At 42.7% G+C, this 21,257-nt stretch overlaps 1 protein-coding gene across 1 annotated transcript; it reads left to right on the forward strand.

Annotated features, from left to right (window-relative positions):
- The first annotated feature begins 9,153 nt into the window (after positions 1 to 9,153).
- Positions 9,154 to 18,374, forward strand: LOC121283582 (toll-like receptor 2). Its single transcript, XM_041198334.1, has 2 exons — positions 9,154 to 9,316; positions 15,092 to 18,374. Exon 2 carries the CDS (start codon positions 15,111 to 15,113, stop codon positions 17,484 to 17,486), a length of 2,376 nt encoding a protein of 791 aa, XP_041054268.1. The 5' UTR covers positions 9,154 to 9,316; positions 15,092 to 15,110; the 3' UTR covers positions 17,487 to 18,374.
- Positions 18,375 to 21,257: the final 2,883 nt, after the last annotated feature.

The raw sequence follows: 21,257 nt of genomic DNA on the forward strand, positions 1-21,257 counted from the left end.
GTGGTGAAAAAGCATTCTAGAAATGATAATTTGTGATGATATTAACAGTCACTTGGATGAGTGTGAATTAATTAAGGAAAGCCAGCAGGAATTTGTTAAAGGCGAATCCTATTTATCTAATCTGTTGAGGTTTTTGATGAGGTAACAAAGAGGGTTGATGAGGGCAATGTGTTTGATGTGGTGTACGTGAACGTCCAAAAGGCATTTGATAAAATTCCACATAACAGGCTTTTCAGCATAATTAGAGCCCATGGAATAAACTAGGTAGTTACATCATGGACATGAAATTGGCTGAGTGATAGTAGTTGTGAACGGTTGTATTTCAGACTGGAGGAAGTTACATAGTGGGGTTTGTCAGGGGTCGGTATTAAGGCCCCTTTGTTTCTTGATATATATTAGTGACCCAGACTTTGGTGGTGTCACAGCCATGTAAAAGGCATTTCAATTTAAAAATAACCAGCAGCAAAGCTTTAGTTTTAAACAAGATCCAGGCTTGTTTATTACCAAAAGCACTGCTGTAAGTTACTTAAATAGAAGTAATAAAGTTACTAACTAAATATATACAGAGATTAAATGCAGTTAAAGATAAAAGATAGTTATAAAGATGAAATTCAGGTCAGTCCTTAAAGATGTTTTTGCAGGCCCATAACTTGCAGTTGACGTGTTGGCTGTTTGGAGTGAAGGATTGAAGTTGAATAATTGTGTTCAGCAGCTGTAATGGCTTCTGTAATCAAATAGTCAGAGGATGCCTTTGTAGGTCGACTCAGCAGGTTTTTGGGAGAGAGAGAAGGTTTCTTGTTCCTCATTATTTCTGCAGTTATGGCACTTGCAGATTGCCTGGACTCTTTCAACAGAACAGCAGGTGATTCCTGTATACCTTCTTTTTTATCCTCCTTTGGCCAAGAACCCGCTCTGATGTTGCCTCTCAGAGTCCTCTCTGGGGGTTCTGCACAGAGTTTTCTCAGCTTGTCTTTATCACAAACAAAGCAAAATGGCTGCCATGTTAATTTCAAAAGAGTGATTGTACCACCAGGCAAAGGAGTTAACCATGTGGAAGTCCCTTTAAAGTCTCTTCCTGTCTCCTGTTCTACAGACATATGAATTAGGAGCAGGAGTAGGCCACTCAGCCCTCATGACTGATCTGATTTTGACCTCAACCCCACATTTCCTCCTACCCTTGATAATCTTTTACCTCCTTGCTTATGAACCATCTATCTATCTCTGCCTTAAAAATATTTAAGACTCTGCTTCCACCGCCTTTTGAGGAAGAGAGTTCCAAAGACTCACGACCCTCAAAGAGAAAAAAATTCTCCTCATCTCTGTCTTAAATGGGCAACCCCTTATTTTTAAACAGTGACCCCTAGTTCTAGATTCTACGCCAAGACGAAACACCCTTTTCACATTCACCCTGTCAAGATCCCTCAGGCTCTCATATGTTTCAGTCAAGTCACCTCTTACTCTTCTAAGTTCCAGTGGATACAAGCCTAGCCTGTCCAACCTTTCCTCATCAGACAACCCGGCCATTCCAGGTACTAGTCAAGTAAACCTCCTCTGAACTGCTTCTAACACATTTACATCCTTACTTAAATAAGGAGATCAATACTGTACATAGTACTCCAGATGTGGTCTCACTGGTGCTCTGTACAATTGAAGCATAACCTCCCTACTTTTGTATTCAATTCCCCTCACAATAAATAACATCCTATTAGCTTTCCTAATTACTTACTGTACCTGCATACTAGCCTTTTGCGATTCATACACTAAGACACCTAGGTCCCTCTGAATCTCAGAGCTCTGCAATCTCTCACCATTTAGATAATATGCTTCTTTTCCATTCTTCCTGCCAAAATTTTCCCACATTATACTCCAGGGGCAGAATTTTTCACTTGGCCTGTGAGTGTGCGCCCTGCCCTCTTGAGCATGAAATAGTGTGTGATGACATCAGGCAAGCGCCCGGATATCATTGCGCAATATTTCGGTTGGTGGGCATGCACTAAACTCAGAAGCGCACCCGTTGACAATTAAGAGGGCAATTAAGCCCATTAATGGCTCAATTAATGGAGATTTTTCGTTGCCCGTCCAACATTACAGTTGGCATGTGGGTGAATTGGCTAGGCAGCCTTTGCATTTTTCAGGAAACCTCATCCAAGTGCGGGATGAGGTTCCCGTTATTAAATTTTAAAAAATAAAAATGTTTGGACAGGATTTTCATCTTGCATATGTCCAGGTGACTGGGTATGGGTATTTTAACGGGATTTTAAAACCTTTTTCTGATGCATGGGTACTTTAACGGGATTTTAAAACCTTTTTTTATTGTATTTAAGTTTTTCAGCTCCCTGAGGCAGGTCTCTGCCTTCAGGGAGCTTTCATTCTGCTTTCCCATGCACCCGCACTGACTTCAGCGCTTGCCCTCTTACAACACCTACCCTGGCAGCACTGAGCTTCTCAGGGCATACTTCAGCTAGCAGGCCATTATCTGGCCATTCCCTGTCTGCTCCCAGGCCCGCTGATCGCAGGCACCCATCGAACTAAAAATCCTGTCCCATATCTTTGCCCACTCACTTAACCTATCTATATCCACTTGTAGCCTACTTATGTCCTCTTTACAAATTACTTTGCTACCTAGCTTTGTGTCATCAGCAAATTTAGCAACCATACATTTGGTCACTTCATCCAAATCATTTATATCAATTGTAAAAAGTTAAGTCCCAGCACTGATCCCTGTGACAAACCACTCGTTACCCCTTGACAACCAGGAAATGACCCTTCAGTGCCTACTGTCTGTTTCCTGTTAGCTAGCCAACCTTCTATCCATGCCAATATGTCACCCACTACATAATGAGCTTTTATTTTCTGCAATAACCTTTGATGTGTCACCTTGTCAAATGTCTTCAGGAAATCTAAGTACAGTACATCCATCAGTTCCCCTTTATCCACAGTACATGTTCCTTCTTTAAAGAACTCAAATGAATTGGTTAAACATGATTTCCCATTCATAAAACCATGTGGACTCTGCCTGATTACTTTGAATTTTTCGATGTGCCCTGAATTACATCTTTAAAGATAGCTTCTAACATTTGCCCTGTGACAGATGTTAAGTTAATTGGCCTGTAGTTTCCTCCTTTATGGACAGCATTTCCCATCGGTGAGCGGGGCGGCGGGGTCCGCTTGCCAACATGTAAAATGATGTGTGGTGATGTTGGGCATGCATCCCGATGTCACCGCGCATCATTTAGATTGTCAGTTTGGCGGAACTGTCAAAGGCGTATTAAGGCCTGTTAAAAACTAATTAAAACAATTAAATGAGCTACCCGCCAGTCTTTAGGTTGGGGGGCAGGCAAAGAGCCCAGGCGGCCTTTGCACATTTCATGGAACCTCATCCACAGGCGGGATGAGGTTTCATGAAGTGTTTAAAAAATCAGTAAAGTTTTTCCAAAATGTCATTAACATGTCCCAGCTCATGTGGGGGACATGTTTCAAAAATTTAAAAATCCTTTATTTAAAAGTTTAACACTGAAACAAATCTGAGCGCCTCAGGGACATCTCTGCGCTCTTTCACGTGCATGCGCAAAAGAGCGCAGGGAACCACTCAGGGAATCCACCCAACCCCCACACAGGGAGTGCACAGCCTCCAGGGTGAGTGTCATAATGGGCGGGCCTTAATTGGCCCGCCCACATAAAATAGCGTCTGCGCACCCCCCCACCCCCAACAGTGGGAAATTTCCGGCCTATGTCTCCCTCCCTTTTTGAATAAAGGAGGTTGCTATTTTCTAATCTAAAGGGACCTTTCCCGAATCTGGGGAATTTTGGAAAATTAAAACCTACGGGCAGAATTTTCCCATTGACGCATGGTGACTACGGGCGAGCGTCCCGATGTCACCGCGTGCTGTTGCGATATTTCGTTGCGTGGGCATGCGATGCTCTCCGATGCGCACCTGCCATTAATTAATGGGCCACTTAAGGCCCTTAACGCTCCAATCGACCCGCGATTTTTTGGCACCCGTGCAATTTTCAGGTTGGCGCACGAGCAGGCAGGTAGGACACATTTATATAAACCTCATCCACGGGCGGAATAAGAGGGCTCACTGGAGTCGCAAATGTGCACAGTCAAGTATTTATTTTTCAAAGTTACAGATACTTGCCTGTGTGATCTGCAATACTTCAAAACACATCCCAGCTGCTTTGTCTGCACTCTTATCCTTCAGGTCAGCACTCTGCAGTGAAAAATCTATTCTGGGCCTGCAGGTTTCAGGAAGCCTTCCCTTAGCCTGGGAATGGGAGCTGAACTGTCCACTGGAGGCACCTCCTCTGAGGAGGAAGGGAGGGCTAGAAAGGGGGAGGAGGCCAGGAGTGCACATTCAGCCTCCAGGGGAGCCACCTTTGGGAGGACAGGCACAGGCACAAGGGGCACAGGGCCAATAGGTAGACCAAGGCGGAAGGGGCTGCAGAAGACACCACTATCCTGCTGCCAGGTTATACAAGTGGTGAAGTAGCTACCTCAATATGTCTGAGGTGCAGTGCCAAAGGAGGATCCGTCTCTCAAGGGAGACAGTCAGTTTTATCTGTCAGGAGATTGGGCCTGAGATCTCTGCTAACTGTGTGGGTGGACACCCCATGCCAGTGGCTCTAAAGGTCACAGCTGCCCTCAACTTCCATGCCTCTGGCTCTTTCCAGGGCTTGGTGGGTGATCTTTGCAGTGTCTCCCAATCAGCTGTGCACATTTGTGTCAAGCAATTTACAGATGCTCTGTTCAGATGGGCATTGACCTACATCCACTTCTGTTGGGACCAGACAAGCCAGACACAGCGAGCCAGAGGCTTCGTGGCCATTGCTGGCTTCCCCCGCGTCCAGGGTGCAATAGACTGTACACATGTGGCCATCAAGGTGCCAGCAGGTGAGCCTGATGCCTTCGTCAACAGAAAGGGCTTCCACTCCATGAACATGCAGATAGTGTGTGATCACAGGATGCAGATTCTGCAAGTCTGTGCAAGGTACCCAGGCAGCTCCCGCGATGTTTACATCCTCAGACACTCCCAGGTGCCGAAGCTCTTCAGTGCTCCAGCCCGGCTGAATGGCTGGGTGCTGGGTGACAAGGGCTATCCCCTCAGAAGGTGGCTCATGACGCCTCTTTGCCATCCAAGAACAGAAGCTGAGGAGCAGTACAATAGGAGCCACGCCACCACAAGGGCTGTGGTGGAGAGAGTCATTGGTCTTCTCAAGATGCGCTTCCAATGCCTGGCCCATTCAGGGGGCGCACTCCAGTACCCCCCAGATCGTGTCTCGGTGATAGTAGTTACATGCTGCGCTCTCCACAATCTTGCACTGGAAAGTGGGGACGCAGTGGATGGTGAAGATGTCGACGCAGTGGCTGCGGCTGCACATGATGAGTCCAGCAGTGAGTCCGAGGATGAGCAGGCACAGGGAAATGCTGAGGGGGTAGATGCTGACCCGGGCATACTGAAGGGAGGCAGGGACACCCAGGAGGCTTTAATCCAATGAGCCTTCAGCTAGCACAACACAGATGGATCATCAGGACAAGCCTGGGCTGTCGGCTCCATACTCGATACCTAAGTTCAAAATCTACCAGGACAGGAACAGTAACTAAGGGTCTTGTTAATGATGTTGAATGTCCCACAAAGCACTCCTAACATTTTTGGAAACCATACACCTGCAGAAGAAAAGAGGCACCCTCAGCCATGGTCACATGTCTGAATTTAATATCACGGGCAAAGAAACTCCAGCAAAAAAAATAACAAGGGTGTTCCAATTCAAAGCAAATCATAAAGTCCACATCTCGGGCCAACACAAAAGCACCAGTGAGAAACCCGTGGTGTGCCTAAGGTGCCTAATGCTTTCATTTACGGGAGCTACGTGTTGGTGCTGCCCCATCGCCCGGAGTGGCACCGGAGACAGCCTGCTGACTCTGCTGTCCTCTTGGCCTTGATGACCTTAGCAGTCGTCCTCTGGCCTGTGGAGCCTGTGCTGGCCCCGCCTGCCAGTTCCACAGCTGGCATCTCCCCAGTTACTCCAGCCTCACCGGTTGCTATGGTCACTGGGAGAGGGACGGAGGAGCTGCCGCCCTCATCCGGAGCGCCCTGAGAGGAGCCCACAGAGACGCCAGGCAGCTGCTGCACTGACATGAGGTCGCTTTGGACCTCCCTGCTCACCGTGGATGGATGGGCACCGAGCTGGGAAACTTGGTGCTCAGAGGTCAGTGCCGATGTGAGGGCTTGCTGGTCTGAGTGCATCCCCAGGAAGCCCTGATGGGTCTCCTGGAGTATCCTCTCCATGAGAGTCACCATTCTCTCCATGGAGGATGCATGGCGCTCAGACTTGTGGCTCGTTGCTTCGGCGATTGTTTGCGTAGACTCCTACACCACGGAGACCAAGCCAAACATAGCCTCATGTATATCCCCCAGATGTTCCTGCACGCCCAGCCTCATTTTATGCCTCTGCTGTGTTGTGGATGACTCCAGAGGCACATCATCAGGCACTGACTGAGCATGTGCCTGGTCCCTTGCAGTCCTCCGACTGCTGGCACCATGGGCACACTCTGTCTCTGCCAGCTCCTTTAGTGAGTGTGAAGTGCCCTCACCGCTGTGCCCCAAGACACTAGCCGATGTTCTAATTCCTACCGAGGTGCTAGTATCTGTGCTGGTGCCTGCCTGGCAGGGATGGTGTGACGCTGGTGAGACTTCAGGGCCCTCAGGTGTGAGAGGGGGCATCTGCTGCTCCTCCTCCCGGCCCTGCTCTGCTGATGCTGAAAGAACGAACAAGATCATTCGATCAGTTAACGTGGAGACAACAACAATGTGCAGCCCTGTCCCCCGGATCATCATGCGCTCATCCTTCCATAAGCAATGGTCAAGCCATGTTGAAAGATTAAATCACTTAACATTCAGCACTGCTATGTCTGTAAGGAGAACAATGCTGACCTCACTGCTGGCATAAATACTTCGCCGTGGCACCCCAGCCTCACTGACATTAGTGGCCCTGGGCGCATGGCACCTCTCCAAATCCAGGGCCTCCTGCTCAAACTGGCTGAGAGTGGCTAACTGCACCTGGCCGCCGCCAGTCCTCACACGCTCGGCCGCATTATGAGCATTCTTCTCCCGAAAATGAGAGAAGAGCATTGATTTGTGCAAATTACCATAGACTCTCTTCACGCACAGCCCACCCCAACCAGAGTGGGACTTTTCAGGGCCCCAGTGCTTCCTCACCCGGCTACTGCTGAACTCACACAAAGATGCTAGGCCTGCTCCCCACCGCCCCCCCCTTGGTCACATGCTGACTACTTCACACTAGGCACCACATGGTATATCCTTCCATTGCAAGAATGCGCAAATACAAGGAGCGCAGAGGACAGTAGATGGTTCGTTGCCACGCCACCTAGAAGCTCCCCTCCCAGCATGTCATCACCCTGACTTGGACATGTCCTGGGGTTCCAGCACTGTGCCTAGGTGCAGCTTGTCCAGGTTGCCCCCAAAACAGTCATGTGGGTCTCAGTGTACCACATGCTGTGGGCGCAGAACCCATCTCTTCACCACCCTTTCAGGCTGACCTTGGCATGGGCAGTATCTGCTGGCCCACCCAGCGAAGGACACATGCATTCAATGCAGTCACTATACTCAGAAGTGGGAGGTTTTGGAGGTGGTGGGGGGCGGTGGGGGGGGGGAGGGGGGGGGGGGGTGGTAAAGCCAACCTGCTGGGTTAAGTGACCAATGCTAACATGGCACTCACCTTTCCAGAGTGTAACAGGTCATTGAAGCACTTTTGGCACGTTTTGTCATGTGGGGGGACCTCCTCCTCTCGTCCTGGGGAACCAGCACCTCCCGGCGTGCTGCCGCTTCCTCAAGGAGGGCAGCAAGGCAGTCATCCACTGAATAGACAGGGAGAAGCTGTTCCTGTTGGTGGTAGGATCCAGAACCAGAGGATACCAATTTAAGGTGGTTGGCAAAAGAGATAATGGTGACATGAGGAAAAGCTTTTTAATGGATTGAGTGGTTAGGTTCTGGAATGCACTGCCTGAACGTGTAGTGGAGGCAGATAAATCAAGGCTTTCAAAGGAGAATTGAATAATTATCTGAAGAGAAAAAATTTAGAGGGCTGCAGGGAAAATATAGGTGAACTGGACTAGGTAAATTGTTCCTGCAGAGAGCTGACACATACACAAAGGACTGAATGGCCTCCTTCTATGCTTTAACCATTATATGATTCTATGGTACTCCCCTCCCTGTTGCTCCCCTCTCTGCTGGCCTCACTTTTCTGCTGCCCTCTCCTGCTCCCTTTCCTTCTCGTCTCCGCCTCTTATGCTCCCTTTTTAATCTCCTCCCTTCTCTGCTGCTCCCCTTTCTTCTACTTCTCCTTCTTCTGTTGTCCTCCCTTTTGCATCCCCACTCTTGTGACCCAGAACTCTTCTGATCCCCTCTCCCTTACTCCCCTCTCCCTTGCTCCTTCTCTCCTTCTGTGCTCTCTCCTGTTCCCCATGCGTCCTAATTAAATGCAAAGTCACTGAGTTGGGGCAGGCTTCCCAACACTTTTGCATTTTTGTTGATTTTAAACCCACTGCCCCCTCTCCCCCCAGCACCAAAACCCACACCATTTTCCTGGTTAAAGTTCTCCTGCAGAGAATTCCAGGGCAGAGTCTGAACTAGCAAGTGCAGGTTAGAATATTTTAGTGCCAAATCATGAACAGCAATGGAATTTGAAAGAAAGAAATACAGGAAAGGAAAAGTAAAAAAAAAATGATTTTAAATGTCCACAATAATTAAAATCTGAAGGGATACGACTTCATACTTGTAAAAGTTAATTTTCAATATCAGAGAGGTTGTTAAAAAATCATTCACACTGGAATGGTCAAGACATTTTCCGGTGTGTTAAGTGTGTATTTTTCATATAAATACCCCATTCTAAGTTTGTGAATCTTTTCAGAATAATGTGGTTTTCTTACTTTCAGTTATGGCACTTAAAACCCTGTAATACAATGAGAAATCGGTCACTTTTTGTTAGCAAATCTGCTGCTTTAACATAACAACCAAATGCAGATAAGGGACTACACGCTGCTATAAATAGCTTTACTCTAAATTAAGATTACATATGCTTCCTGTCTATTTCTTATTTGACAGCAGTTCTGCCAAACAGATTATACGGTATTTTATACAGTTAAGTTTGCTTCAGAATCAGCCCAACGTCTCTGCCTGAAGAAGAGAAAATAAGCAAAACACAAGAAAATCAAAGAAGTATAATCATTTATTTTTGTTGGATTTACCAGGGACAGGATTGTGACTTAGGAAGTACAATACTGAAGACTCACAGGGTAAGAATAATCATTACATGTTCTTTTTAAGCAGACAAAAATGTATAGAATGAATTGGGATCATCAAAACTTGAGATCAATTGATATTTTCATCATCTTTCTGATTCTAAATGAATGGGTTTTTAGAGGAGCCTAGAAAATAGACTATAATTAAATAGTAATGACATAATTGTTGAGACAAAAAATGATTAAGTGCAAGTTTAAACATCAGTTATTTTGTCATGATTAACTGATAAAAGGAAGTTGTCTACTGAAATATTTTGACTACTTTGGTGGTCTGAAAATGGAAATATTTCCAAGCATACAGTGTTTTACAATCTTAAGAAATGGATTGAAAAAAAAACCTAGCTATCAATTTGATATGTAGATCTATATAAGGTTACAAAGATTTCCACAGTTATTTGCAAAATAATGTAACATCTTTATAATTCAGCTTTTGAGTTATACTATGTCCATTTTTTACAGATACAAACACTGTAAAGGAACTTATTACATTTGATCATCAAACCCTTCAACTAATTCTCAATAGGCTAATTTCAAGGTAGATGTTTAATAAGTAGCTATTTTACATGTTTTTACAAAGCTAAACCTTACTTACAGCTCCAATTTTAGATTAATTCCCAAAATATACTTTTTTATTGGTTTTATCAAGCACCATTTTTAACAGTTGTAAAGATTTATTTTATGCATCTTTAGAAATGGAATTACTTGAAAGGAAACTAATCTAATTATTTTGTATGATAACCAGGATATGTTCTAGTTCTTGTTGAAATTCATTTTGTAGGTCAAATTTTTCACAACCAATTTGGTGAAAATATAATGGGGCAGGAGTGAGCTGGCAGACCTGTGAGACTCTTGTCTTTGGGTGGGTCTTGAAAAAAGTGCCCAATGCTCCCAACCAAAGGCAACGGAAGTCTGATATCAAAATGCTAAAATACGGCCAGAATCCACGAACATAGTAAGTTGGGAGAGTGTCATCCTGAGCATAATTTAAAGGGAACTGCATCTGATGCAAGCTGAATCATTGGGAAGTCTTTTGTTTACTGTAAACTGGCTGGAGATTTTGGGAGGAAGCACAGAACATTTGCTCTCAGATTTGCATTTGGTCCCGCAGTTTGCTTGAAGTAATATGATTAAGTAAACATCTAAAGCAACTACCATACTTTAGTTGATATAAAATGTAAGATGATTTTTAGGTTGCAACTATACATCACTACAGTTCACTGTGCTACAAGAGAAAAGACCATAAGACATAGGAGCAGAAATTTGGCCATTCGGCCCATCGAGTCTGCTCCGCTATTCAATCATGGCTGATAAGTTTCTCAGAAGGTGTGGGGGGAGAAAGGAAAGGGACACTGAGGATAGTGCCAAGTGCTGAGTGTGCAAATGACAGCAGAAACATGAGACAGGAACCAGAGGAGGAAAGGATTGTAGTGCTGAAGTAAGATTGTGTGGGATTTGCAGAGTAAAGAGGTGTAAAAATGTATCTTACCTTAAGCAGCTCTGGCCAGTTCATTGACATTCTTGTGGCAAGTCCCAGATTACCGTATAATCTGATCCATCGCATTTACCACTCCAATTCATACTCCTTCTCAATCCTCACTCTGTTTATTTCTCAGTCCTTTAATTTCATTGGTTAAAAAGATTATACCATTATTCACCAAGGTCTTGCTGCATCATTGTCAGCTCACACTTCTGGCAACTTTTGTGGGAACAATTTTAAAAATCTAAACATGCAAGAACAGTCTAACTAATGGGATATGCTCTGAGCTGCCTCATTCCAGCAAAAGCTGGCCACCAACTGTGAGTTCCCTTCCAAGTCACTCACCATCCTGACTTGGAAATATATTGCCATTCCTTCACTGTCTCTGGGTCAAGATCCTGGAAATCCCTCCCTAACAGCACTATGGGTGTACCTACACCACATGGATTGCAACGGTTCAAGAAGGCAGCTCATCACCAGCTTCTCAAGGGCAACCAGGAATGGGCAATAAATTCTGACCCAGCCAGCAGAGCCCACATCCCATGAATCAATGAATAATAAATAAATAAATTTTGGTTTTATAAACTAAACTGAGTAAAGGGGCAAAATGGCACAGAAAACAAAACAAAAGGAATTGTTTGAGCCAATTGCTTAGGGGCATTTTCAGTATTTTAGTTTGTAAATGATTGCTTTTAAAAAATGGCGAGATTTGATTTCTCAGTTTTCCATTGGTAACTCATTCGTCATTGGCACTTTTTGTTACTACTTGGTCTGTTCACAATTGGTCACTTAGATAGTCAATTGGTAACATAATAAACTAATAAATAATGTTTGTCATATATTGTAGATCGCTGGGTATAAATTGACCTGGTGTATAAGACGATCCCAAAAATCATGTTTTTGCATACTCTTGGTGTATAAGTCGACCCTCCCTTCTCAACCATGACATTCTATACTCCAACTAGTAGTCAGCCTCAATTTTTCATCCCACAAATGGATGTTTTACTTTACCATATCTTATAACTGGGTGCAAGGGTTCAAGCAGGCAATACATGTGGTGTCGCGAAGATGAGTGGGAGTTTAAGACAGGTACATACAAAGCAGACCCCCATGGTGAACCACAAAAATCATGACCACCCATACTCACACCAGTGAGTCACCTTTATACTCGGGACATAAGTCCATCCCCATTTTGGAGGTATTTTTTGAGGCTTCAAAGGTTGACTCCCTTACCAACATCTACAGCGTGTGTGACATCTTGAGACGTGCTTCTCTGAAAAGTGGCATGTGGGACTTGAGACTATTCATGTCATTCACATGGTATATGCTATTACTTCTGCCCTCTGTTTCAATTAACGTAATGCCCCAAACACACCCACCTGAACAAACCAACTATAGCTCCTGAATAAAGGGTCCATTGCTTGTTGTTCACTCGACTCTCTTCATGTCTGTCAGTTTTTCTGTTAATGTAATTGTGGTTTAAGGCAGAGAATTGGCCCATGAAAATTCCTTCCAGCAATATATTCTCTCCCTCAAATATCATACAAATGTAATTAAAAATAGAAAATGCAGAAAAAATTCAGCAGGTCTGACAGCATCTGTGGAAAGAGCAACAGAGTTAACAGTTCAAGTCCATAGGACTCTTTTTCTGAAGAAGAGTCATATGGACTCGAAACGTTAACTCTGTTTCTCTCTCAACAGATGCTGTCAGACCTGCTGAATTTTTCCAGTATTTTTTGTTATTATTTCAGATTTCCAGCATCCACAATATTTTGCTTTTATACAAATGTAATTTGCTTAATGCTATTCTATTAACTTAGTTGCTACAATCTTGTTAAAACTTTCTCCCCAGGTTGATTATTAACAAATACCAATTACTTCAATTTTCACATATATCCTGCTGCTCCAAAATTATTGTCTTAGTTTTGTGGCCTCGTGAAAGATATGAAATCAAAGGACAGCAGAAGGCCAGCTGGTCCAGCAAACCTATTCTGTACTGCTGTGTTTTAATTTTTGCAAACCATGCATCCTTTTTCTCTTCCTCCTCACGGCCCTCCCTACCATCTCCAGCTCCTGGGATAGATGAGAAATAAGGCAAAATCTTTCAAACAATTTAGCATAAACTGTGAGAAATTCTTTTCCATAATACAAAAGATGATTAAAGAAGTTCCAAGAATCCACAGTGACAAATAGACCACCAATACCCACTAACCCTCCATATGCATTTATTTTAGCCATGTGCAGGAACTCATCCATACTCACTGCATGAACTGGCAACTTCTTCCATAGGTCAATGACTCGGAAAAGAAATGTCACTTGGCATTTAACCTAGCTATCTGCTTATGCGTTTGTGTTCTCTGGCCCTCCTTAACCTATCCAAATCAAATCACTCATCCAAATGGTACCTTTCGCAGTCTTAAAGGCTGCAATCAAATCTCTTCATAGCCTCTGTTTTGCAAGAGTATAAAACTCAAGCTCTCTAAATCTACAGTAGTAATTAAATGTTTAAACTAGATATCAGTCCACTGGGTCTTTTCTGAATCTTTCCTGGGCTTTGCTATCCCTTAAAATGTGAGGAAACTAAATCCAGACTTGACTGAGTATTCTAAATTCTTAATAAAGGCCTTTTACAAGCATTATAAAATTTGCAATTTCACCCTAAAAATACATCTCAACACTCTACTTGCTTTAACAATAGTCTCACAATGCTGATTATGGGCCTTCAAAGATTCAGACACTAAAACATCCAGATCCTTTTCCTGTTCAGCCTTAACCACAAAATTCTGAGATATATACTTGGCATTTCCCCTAATGTGTTCATAGCACTACCTTTCTCATATTAAATGGCATTTGCCCATTGCCCCCTCAAACCTGGATCCTCCCTGTAACCTGTTTTCCTCACCTAAGGTTCTAACACCTGTACAAATCTTTGCAGTATGTATCTGTGAATATGTAGTCAGTTGCTCCAATGTCTTCTCACAGATCATTGATAAAGACAGGGAAGAGCAACATTGCAAACATTGAACTCTGTTGAACTTTATAAGTGGCCAATTCTAATGTGCAGCTTCTTCCAGACCCTTGCTTGATCCTTCAAGTTGTAGAGATAGCAGGGGTAATTGTCAATAGAATAGAAGACCTAGGCTGTGGCTATAACAGGTGGCTGATTCACTGCCACCAGTTTTCTGCTCCCATAGCACCACAAAAAGAAATATATAAACTCTGTTATTTGCTGAGTAACTTCACTTTATTTGCTGCAAGTCCTGCCAGATCAGAATGCATTACACTAGCACTTACTAATCCATTTTGGAGCAGGCTTCACTATTAAAACATTGTTAGCATTCAAACTTTTCTCCAAAACTTAAATATTTTATGGTTGGATTTACAATCTTTTCAACATCAACATTGGCCAAATGGCTTTTTAGCTGCTTTGGGCAAATTAAGGGACCATGACCTGTGAGCCTCCCTGACACCCACCAGCAACACCTGACACCCACCCCAACAAGACCACTCGACCCCCACAGCCACCGCCCAACCAACAATCATCCTGACCACCCTAAACACCCTGTTGACCACATGGCCCCTAACCCCCACCACTGACAACGCGACCACCCAACCCCCAACACCTCACCAAGCACCCTCTCCATTGACCACTCAAACACCGTGCCCGCACTGACCATCTGACCCCCTCCCCGACTAACACCCCCTGACTGACGGATCTCTCCCAACTGACTGACCCCCTCCCTCTGAACAACCCACACTCCCCTGACCAACCGACTCCTCCCGAACAACTGAATGCTCCCACACCTGACCGCACCCCCTCCCCCACCCAACAACCCTACCCCATTTACCTTAAAAAATTGCCTTCTCCCTGGCTTCTGAAACTGGCTGGATCTTTAAACTTAATGTAAAAAAGGGAGCATGGCTTCCTTACCTCTGACTCCCCAGCCCTCAAGGCCTCAGGAACGCACTGCACTAGACAGTTCTTGCCTGGCCTGAGTCAGAAGTTCGGGCGAGAAAGGAGCCAGTTGGATTTCCAGGTAAGAAACTAGGCATGGTGTGGCAATCTGACTCTGATTGCCATTTCATGGAATTTCAGGGCCAAAGAGCTTTGACCTGACTGAGTTTTAAGAAGTGGCATACTTTCATTTGTTATTCCCACTGAAATTATTCACAGTTTACCATTACTAATTCTGCAGTGCTGAGTATTCAATATAAGGCTTGGATTCAAAAAAAAATTGCAGATTGACATTCTTGGATCAGGATTTTAATTTTTTAATTTTTTTTTATTTCAGACAGTTCTGAAGGGGAACAATGAGAGCTCCTTCTCTGTGGATCCTTCTTGTCGTGTGGATTTTTGTACAGACAGCTTCCTTTGAAGAGAATGCTCACCAGTACGATGCTTGTCAAAAGTGCAACTCTGATAACTTCTGCAACTGCTCCTGGGGGACTTTAGAGAATGTTCCACGTGTATTGGAAAATGTCTCCGTGTTTGACCTGTCTCACAACAAAATCTCACAGATTAAGGACACTGATTTCATAACATATGTGAAGCTCAAAAGACTTCTATTGCAATCAAATCAAATCCAATCTATTGCTGACCAGGCATTCCAGCGCAACACACAGCTGGAGTATCTTGACTTGTCGAATAATCTTTTGACTCAACTGTCGCCGAACTGGTTTAAATATCTTTCCAAATTACAACACCTCAACATTTTAGGGAATAAATACACAGATTTGGGATCAGGGGGAATTTTCTCAAACCTGGCACAACTCAGATGGTTAGAATTTGGCAATCCTTCTCTATCTCTCCTAAAGGAAGATGACTTTGTAGGAGTTACACATTTGGATGAGTTTATTGTAAAAGCAGAGAAGTTACTTGTGTATCAGAGAGGAAGTTTCAGTTCATTCAGAAATATAAGTCATGCTGCCTTGAGTTTGCATGATACATTTCTGAACGAACCAGGCCAAGCTCAGCAGATTCTTTTCGATTTATCGGGATCCACCACCCACATAGAGCTGAGAGACTTAGTATTTCCCGATAAAACATACAATCTGCTATTTTCCACTGAAGGCAATACATTAATAAGGAAGTTCACCTTCAGAAATGTTTCTCTTACTGACAGTACTGTGCTTAGTTTTATAAATTCAATGAAAAACACAAAATTATCTGAACTAGTAGCGCAAGACTGTGTGCTTTCGGGAACGGGGAAATGGCGCAGAATAACTTCCCAAACAAACAGCTTTCTACAATCAATAACATTAAGTAACATATCCATTAGAAAGTTTTATTTATTTTATGAACTTTCAGGTATTGGTCCCCTATTAGAATCCATTAAAAAAGCTACATTTACAAAATTAAAGATGTTCCTGATGCCCTGCCGTGTATCCAGAAAATTAAAAAATGTGCACTACCTTGATTTAACAGACAATTTGCTCAGTGACGGTATTATGCCGGAAACTCTTTGTTCAGGAGCTTGGTCTTCTGTGCGACATCTTATTCTGAGAAAGAATGATTTTAAAAACCTGTGTACAATAAGCTCAAAATTATCCACACTTTCTAATCTTACCCATTTAGATTTGAGTCAGAATAGTTTTCGCGACATAAAGACTTCATGCAAATGGTCTGAAAATCTACAATTTCTAAACCTTTCGAGTTGTGATATTAAAAACATAAAAAAAGGTGTCCCTCCAAATGTTGAAGTATTGGATTTAAGTAACAATGCCATCAGCAGTTTTGACATTAATGTGCCTTCTCTCAAAGAATTAAATGTGTCCAATAATAAGTTTAAAAGTTTACCAGGTGGTGGCTACTTACCAAAGATGGAAATTCTGAAGATCAGCAGCAATAAACTCACTTCACTCACAGGTGAAGAAATCAAGGCATTTAAGAAGCTTCACTTTTTAGAGGCTGGAAAAAATAATTACATTTGTTCATGTGAATTCCTGTTTTATATGAATAATGACATAACAGTGCAACTGTTGGGTGGAACAGAAAATTATGTCTGTGATTCACCTCTATTTCTCAGGGGAATGTTTGTACAAAATACTAAGCGCTCTTTTTTTGACTGTCACACAACATTGTCCCTAGTCTTTCTGTGTGTTGGCATATGTTTGGCAGTAGCCATTGTTGGGATGATGTGCTACAAGTATCATGGGATCTGGTATATTCAAATGATATGGGCATGGCTGAAGGCAAAGAGGAAACCAAAGAAAGTGAGGAATTATGATCTTTGTTATGATGCATTTGTTTCTTATAGTGAGATGGACTCAGAGTGGGTGGAAAACTTCCTGGTAAGAGAGTTAGAAAGTGCTCATCCACCACTGACACTCTGCCTTCATAAGCGTGATTTCATCCCAGGGAAGTGGATAATTGACAACATTATTGAGTCCATTGAGAAAAGCAGGAAATCCCTATTTGTTTTATCTCAACATTTTGTTCAGAGTGAGTGGTGCAAGTACGAGCTTGACTATACCCATTTCCGTCTATTTGATGAAAACGATGATACAGCCATACTTGTTCTGTTGGAGTCAATTCCAAAGGAGACTATTCCTCAGAGATTTTGCAAGCTGAGGAAACTGATGAATACAAAAACCTATTTGAAATGGCCACAGGATGAAGTAGAACAGCCAATCTTCTGGTTCAATTTAAGAATTGCATTGCAAGGAGATAGCACTGCAAGCTTGTAAATAGCTTCAACATTTTCTTCCTTTAAAGTAAACCTACTTATAAAATAACATTGCCTGAACTGCTGCTGCAGTGATTCCAGAGCTTGGGCCAACCATTAACATAGCGTTTATGCGGTGATGTCAACAAACTAAGTTGAAGGGAATTGTCTTGGAATTGAAATAAATAATAATAATAGACTCCAAATCTTTTCTGCATGGCAAAGCTTATTAAATCATTTTGTGGATAGGCATTCGGAACTTTGGCTTGGCAAGATCAGAAAGGAAGAATAAATGAACAAATGTTTTTGGCTTGACAAACTCACACACATTCCTTAGTCTAAGCTATCAAGACTTCAACACATCTTATTAAGTCTGTTACTGGGAGGTTTTGTATAAAAGTTTCCTGATCCTCAAAGTGATCAAGGGAAACTACAGAAATCTCTCCCATCCCAGAATTCTTCTATTCAATTGTGGCCATCAACTCTCCACTTCTACCTTGGCCTTTGCACCACCTAAATGCCATCTGGAAAACTGGCAAGAACAAATCAACAGCTTCAAAATAGTTGATGCAGACATCAAAAGCTGGCAACTCAAGAGAGCCCTAATTTGGAAAAAGAAAAGTGGTGACAGACAAATTGTAATTTAAGAGAAGCAATATACAGCATTGCTTCACTTGGACTGAGGAAAACAATCTATGACTACTAGAAAACTTGAAGTGGAAGTCAAAATGTTGAAGGCATAAAATTGATTGTGCGTTTCTAGGTGGGGAGGTCTGGGGCATGCCCCCATGGATAAAAATTACATTGCACATTAAAAATGATTTTGTTCATTTTAAATACTTTTATATTTTACAATTAACCAGCTTTTGTTTTTAAAAAAGGAAAAATAAATTGATATTTCAACTTTCAATAGAATCACTTATCAAAAAGTTACTTCAACAGTCACTCTCCTACATACAAACATCACCATCTGAATTAACAAAGGTACTCTATCCCTTCAGGACCCACAGAGATGCTACATCCCTTTCCACCTTTTCAGAGATACACAATTCTCTAACAATTCCAGTTCATACAGACCCTCGTCTCCTTCTGCAACCAAGCTAGCTGCTGCTCTTTTCCCCTTTTCCCTCCATTCAAGCTAGCACTTTGCTTCTTTCCATCCTAGTTTTTTTTAGCACTTTGTTCCAATTCCTCTCCAGTTCATCCCCATATTCTTGTTCCTCTCTACCCCCCTCCCTTCAGTTCTTTTTGCTCCACTCCTTCCCCTAACCCAAAGCCCCACTCTGAGTTTTTCTTTTCCCTCACTCTCAAAGGCTGCTCACAGCATCTGCCTCCTCTATTCTTTCCTCTATTGGTAAATAGAGGTAACCCCTTTCAATGCCATTAACATTCTCTTTGATCCATCTACATTTTGCTCCTTTTTCTGTCTCTCCTTCATGCTGTTCTCTTTACCGCTAAGTTCCAATCTGCCTCCTCTTTCATTGCCATTTGCTCCCCATGTCCATTCATTTTCCCCTGTTATCCAGTCTCCTCCTGATCCTGCTCTCCCTTTGAATTCCCTTCTCCATTGTTCCCCACATGCGCTCTCAATTCGACCCACATCGACCAAAGCTCATTGGCTATTGTACTTTAAAGATACCAGTCCTGCATTTCACTTATTAGCTGCCCCACTTTCTGTGAAATTCCACTTTTTGCTATGGTATATGGAAGGGTCAAGCAAGACCACAGCACTGAAAACATGGCAAAGAGGATTGGGAGTTTTGCAATGAATTTGCCAACAGGCTCACTAAGACCATGTTGTGATATTATACCCAGACATCAACAAAATCTTGCATTTTTATGGTGCTTTATGCTAGTAAAACACCAAAAGGCACTTTACAGAAGTATTTCTGCAAAAAATTGACACCCAATCACAGGAGATAGCTTGGTCAAAGAGGTAGCTTTTTTGGAGTGTCTTAAAGGAGAAAAGGGAGGTAGAGGAGTGAAGAGATTTAGGGAGGGAATTCCAGGGCTTAGGGTTTAGACTGGTGAAGGTATTACTCCCAAAGGTGGAGTAATGAAAATTGGGGAAGTGCATGAGGCCAGAATTGGAGGAGTGCAGAGATCTTGGAGGATTGTAGGACTGGAGGAAGTTACAGAGCTAGGGCTGAGTGAGGCAATGGGGGACTTAAAAACAAGAAAGGGAATTTTAAAAATGCTGATCACAAAAGGATCTTTATAGCAAGACACTTAACAGGATAGAGAAGGTAAGCCAGGAAAAATACTTCTGGATACATAGAGGCAGCAGGCATAGGTTGCATAAATTCAACATTATGGGAGAAAAAAATTAGGATGGACATTATGGTAATTACAAGATGGACCAGGTTGTCAGGAAGGGTAATTGAGGTAGGAGATTGGAGTTGTTTAATAAACTGTTGACACAGGAAAGTAAAATAGAATTGATATTCCAGAAAAATGAAATCAAATGCATTTAAAGGCATTCTTTATTTGTGGTGAATTCTTCAGCAAAAAAGAAATAAAATGTATACCTTAACACATCAAATAACAATAGTACAAAAGTAATAAAAAGTTCAATAAAGTAAGCGTATGGTTTTGTTGGCAATTTATCAATTTTAGTGGAACTAACTGATGATTGAGTTTTGTACTTCTTGATTTTTAACTATGGCGTCATGCCAAAAGTCAACATTCAAGCTTTGAAATAGTAACCATTGCTCTTAATATTAAGTTAAAGAGAACAACCTTGACATGCACATCAAGCAATAATTCTTCCTTGTATGTTGTTTCCTGCAAGTTTATAAGCAGCTATCTGAAGCAATTTCTGAATACATAAAAGACTTCTTTCACTGCAGCCAGAAATATCATGTGAAATGTTTGAACTTGCAAGTTGTAAACTCTTAGCATATTTTCTAAGTATCTAATGTATATCAAAAATGTGCTATAATAGAATACAGCTACTTATTGCTTAACAAAACAACACTTAATTATTTCATAGAGTGATTACGACGCAGGAGGCCATTCAGCTGTCAAGTTTGTGCCAGCTCTCTGCAAGGACAATTTAGCTAATCACCATTACCCCATGTTTTCCCCACAGCCCTGCCAGTGTTTTAAGTGTTTTCCTTTCAGAGCACTCCAGATTACAACTACTCGCTGCATAATATGTTTTTTTTCATGTTGCCTTTGATTCTTTTGGCAACTACTTTAAATCTGTTTTGTTTTTATTCATTCATGGGACCTGGCTATCATTGGCTATGTCAGCATTTATTGCCTATCCCGATTGCCTTTGAGAAGGTGGTGGTGAGCTGCCTTCTTGAACACTGCAGTACATGTGGTGTAGGTACACCCACAGTGCTGTTAGGGAGCGTGTTCCAGGATTTTGTCTCAGCGATGGTGAAGGAAGGATGATATATTTCCAAGTCAGGATGGTGAGTGGCTTGGAGGGGAACTTCGAGGTGGTGGTGTTCTCATGTGTCTGCTGCCCTTGTCCTTCTAGATGGCAGCTGTCCTAGGTTTGGAAGATGCTGCCTCTGCTTCTTGACCCTCCATTAAGGGGAACAGTTTCTCTCCATCTACTCTGTCTAGACCCCTCATGATTTGGAACACCTCTATCAGGTCTCCTCTCACACTTCTCTCCTTTAAGGAGAACAATGCCAGCTTCTCCAATCTATCAATGTAACTGAAGTCCCTCATCCCTGCAGCCATTCTCGTAAATCCTTTCCGCACCCTTTCCAAAGCTTTTACATTCTTCCTAAAGTGCAGCGCCCAGAATTGGACACAATGCTCTAGTTGAGGTCAA

This window comes from Carcharodon carcharias, chromosome 1, assembly GCF_017639515.1.
Source record: "Carcharodon carcharias isolate sCarCar2 chromosome 1, sCarCar2.pri, whole genome shotgun sequence".
NCBI lineage: Eukaryota > Metazoa > Chordata > Chondrichthyes > Lamniformes > Lamnidae > Carcharodon > Carcharodon carcharias.

What these genes read in the sequence shown, in the direction of transcription:
- LOC121283582 (XM_041198334.1), top strand. Translation starts at nt 15,111, where the DNA reads ATGAGAGCTCCTTCTCTGTGGATCCTTCTTGTCGTGTGGATTTTTGTA.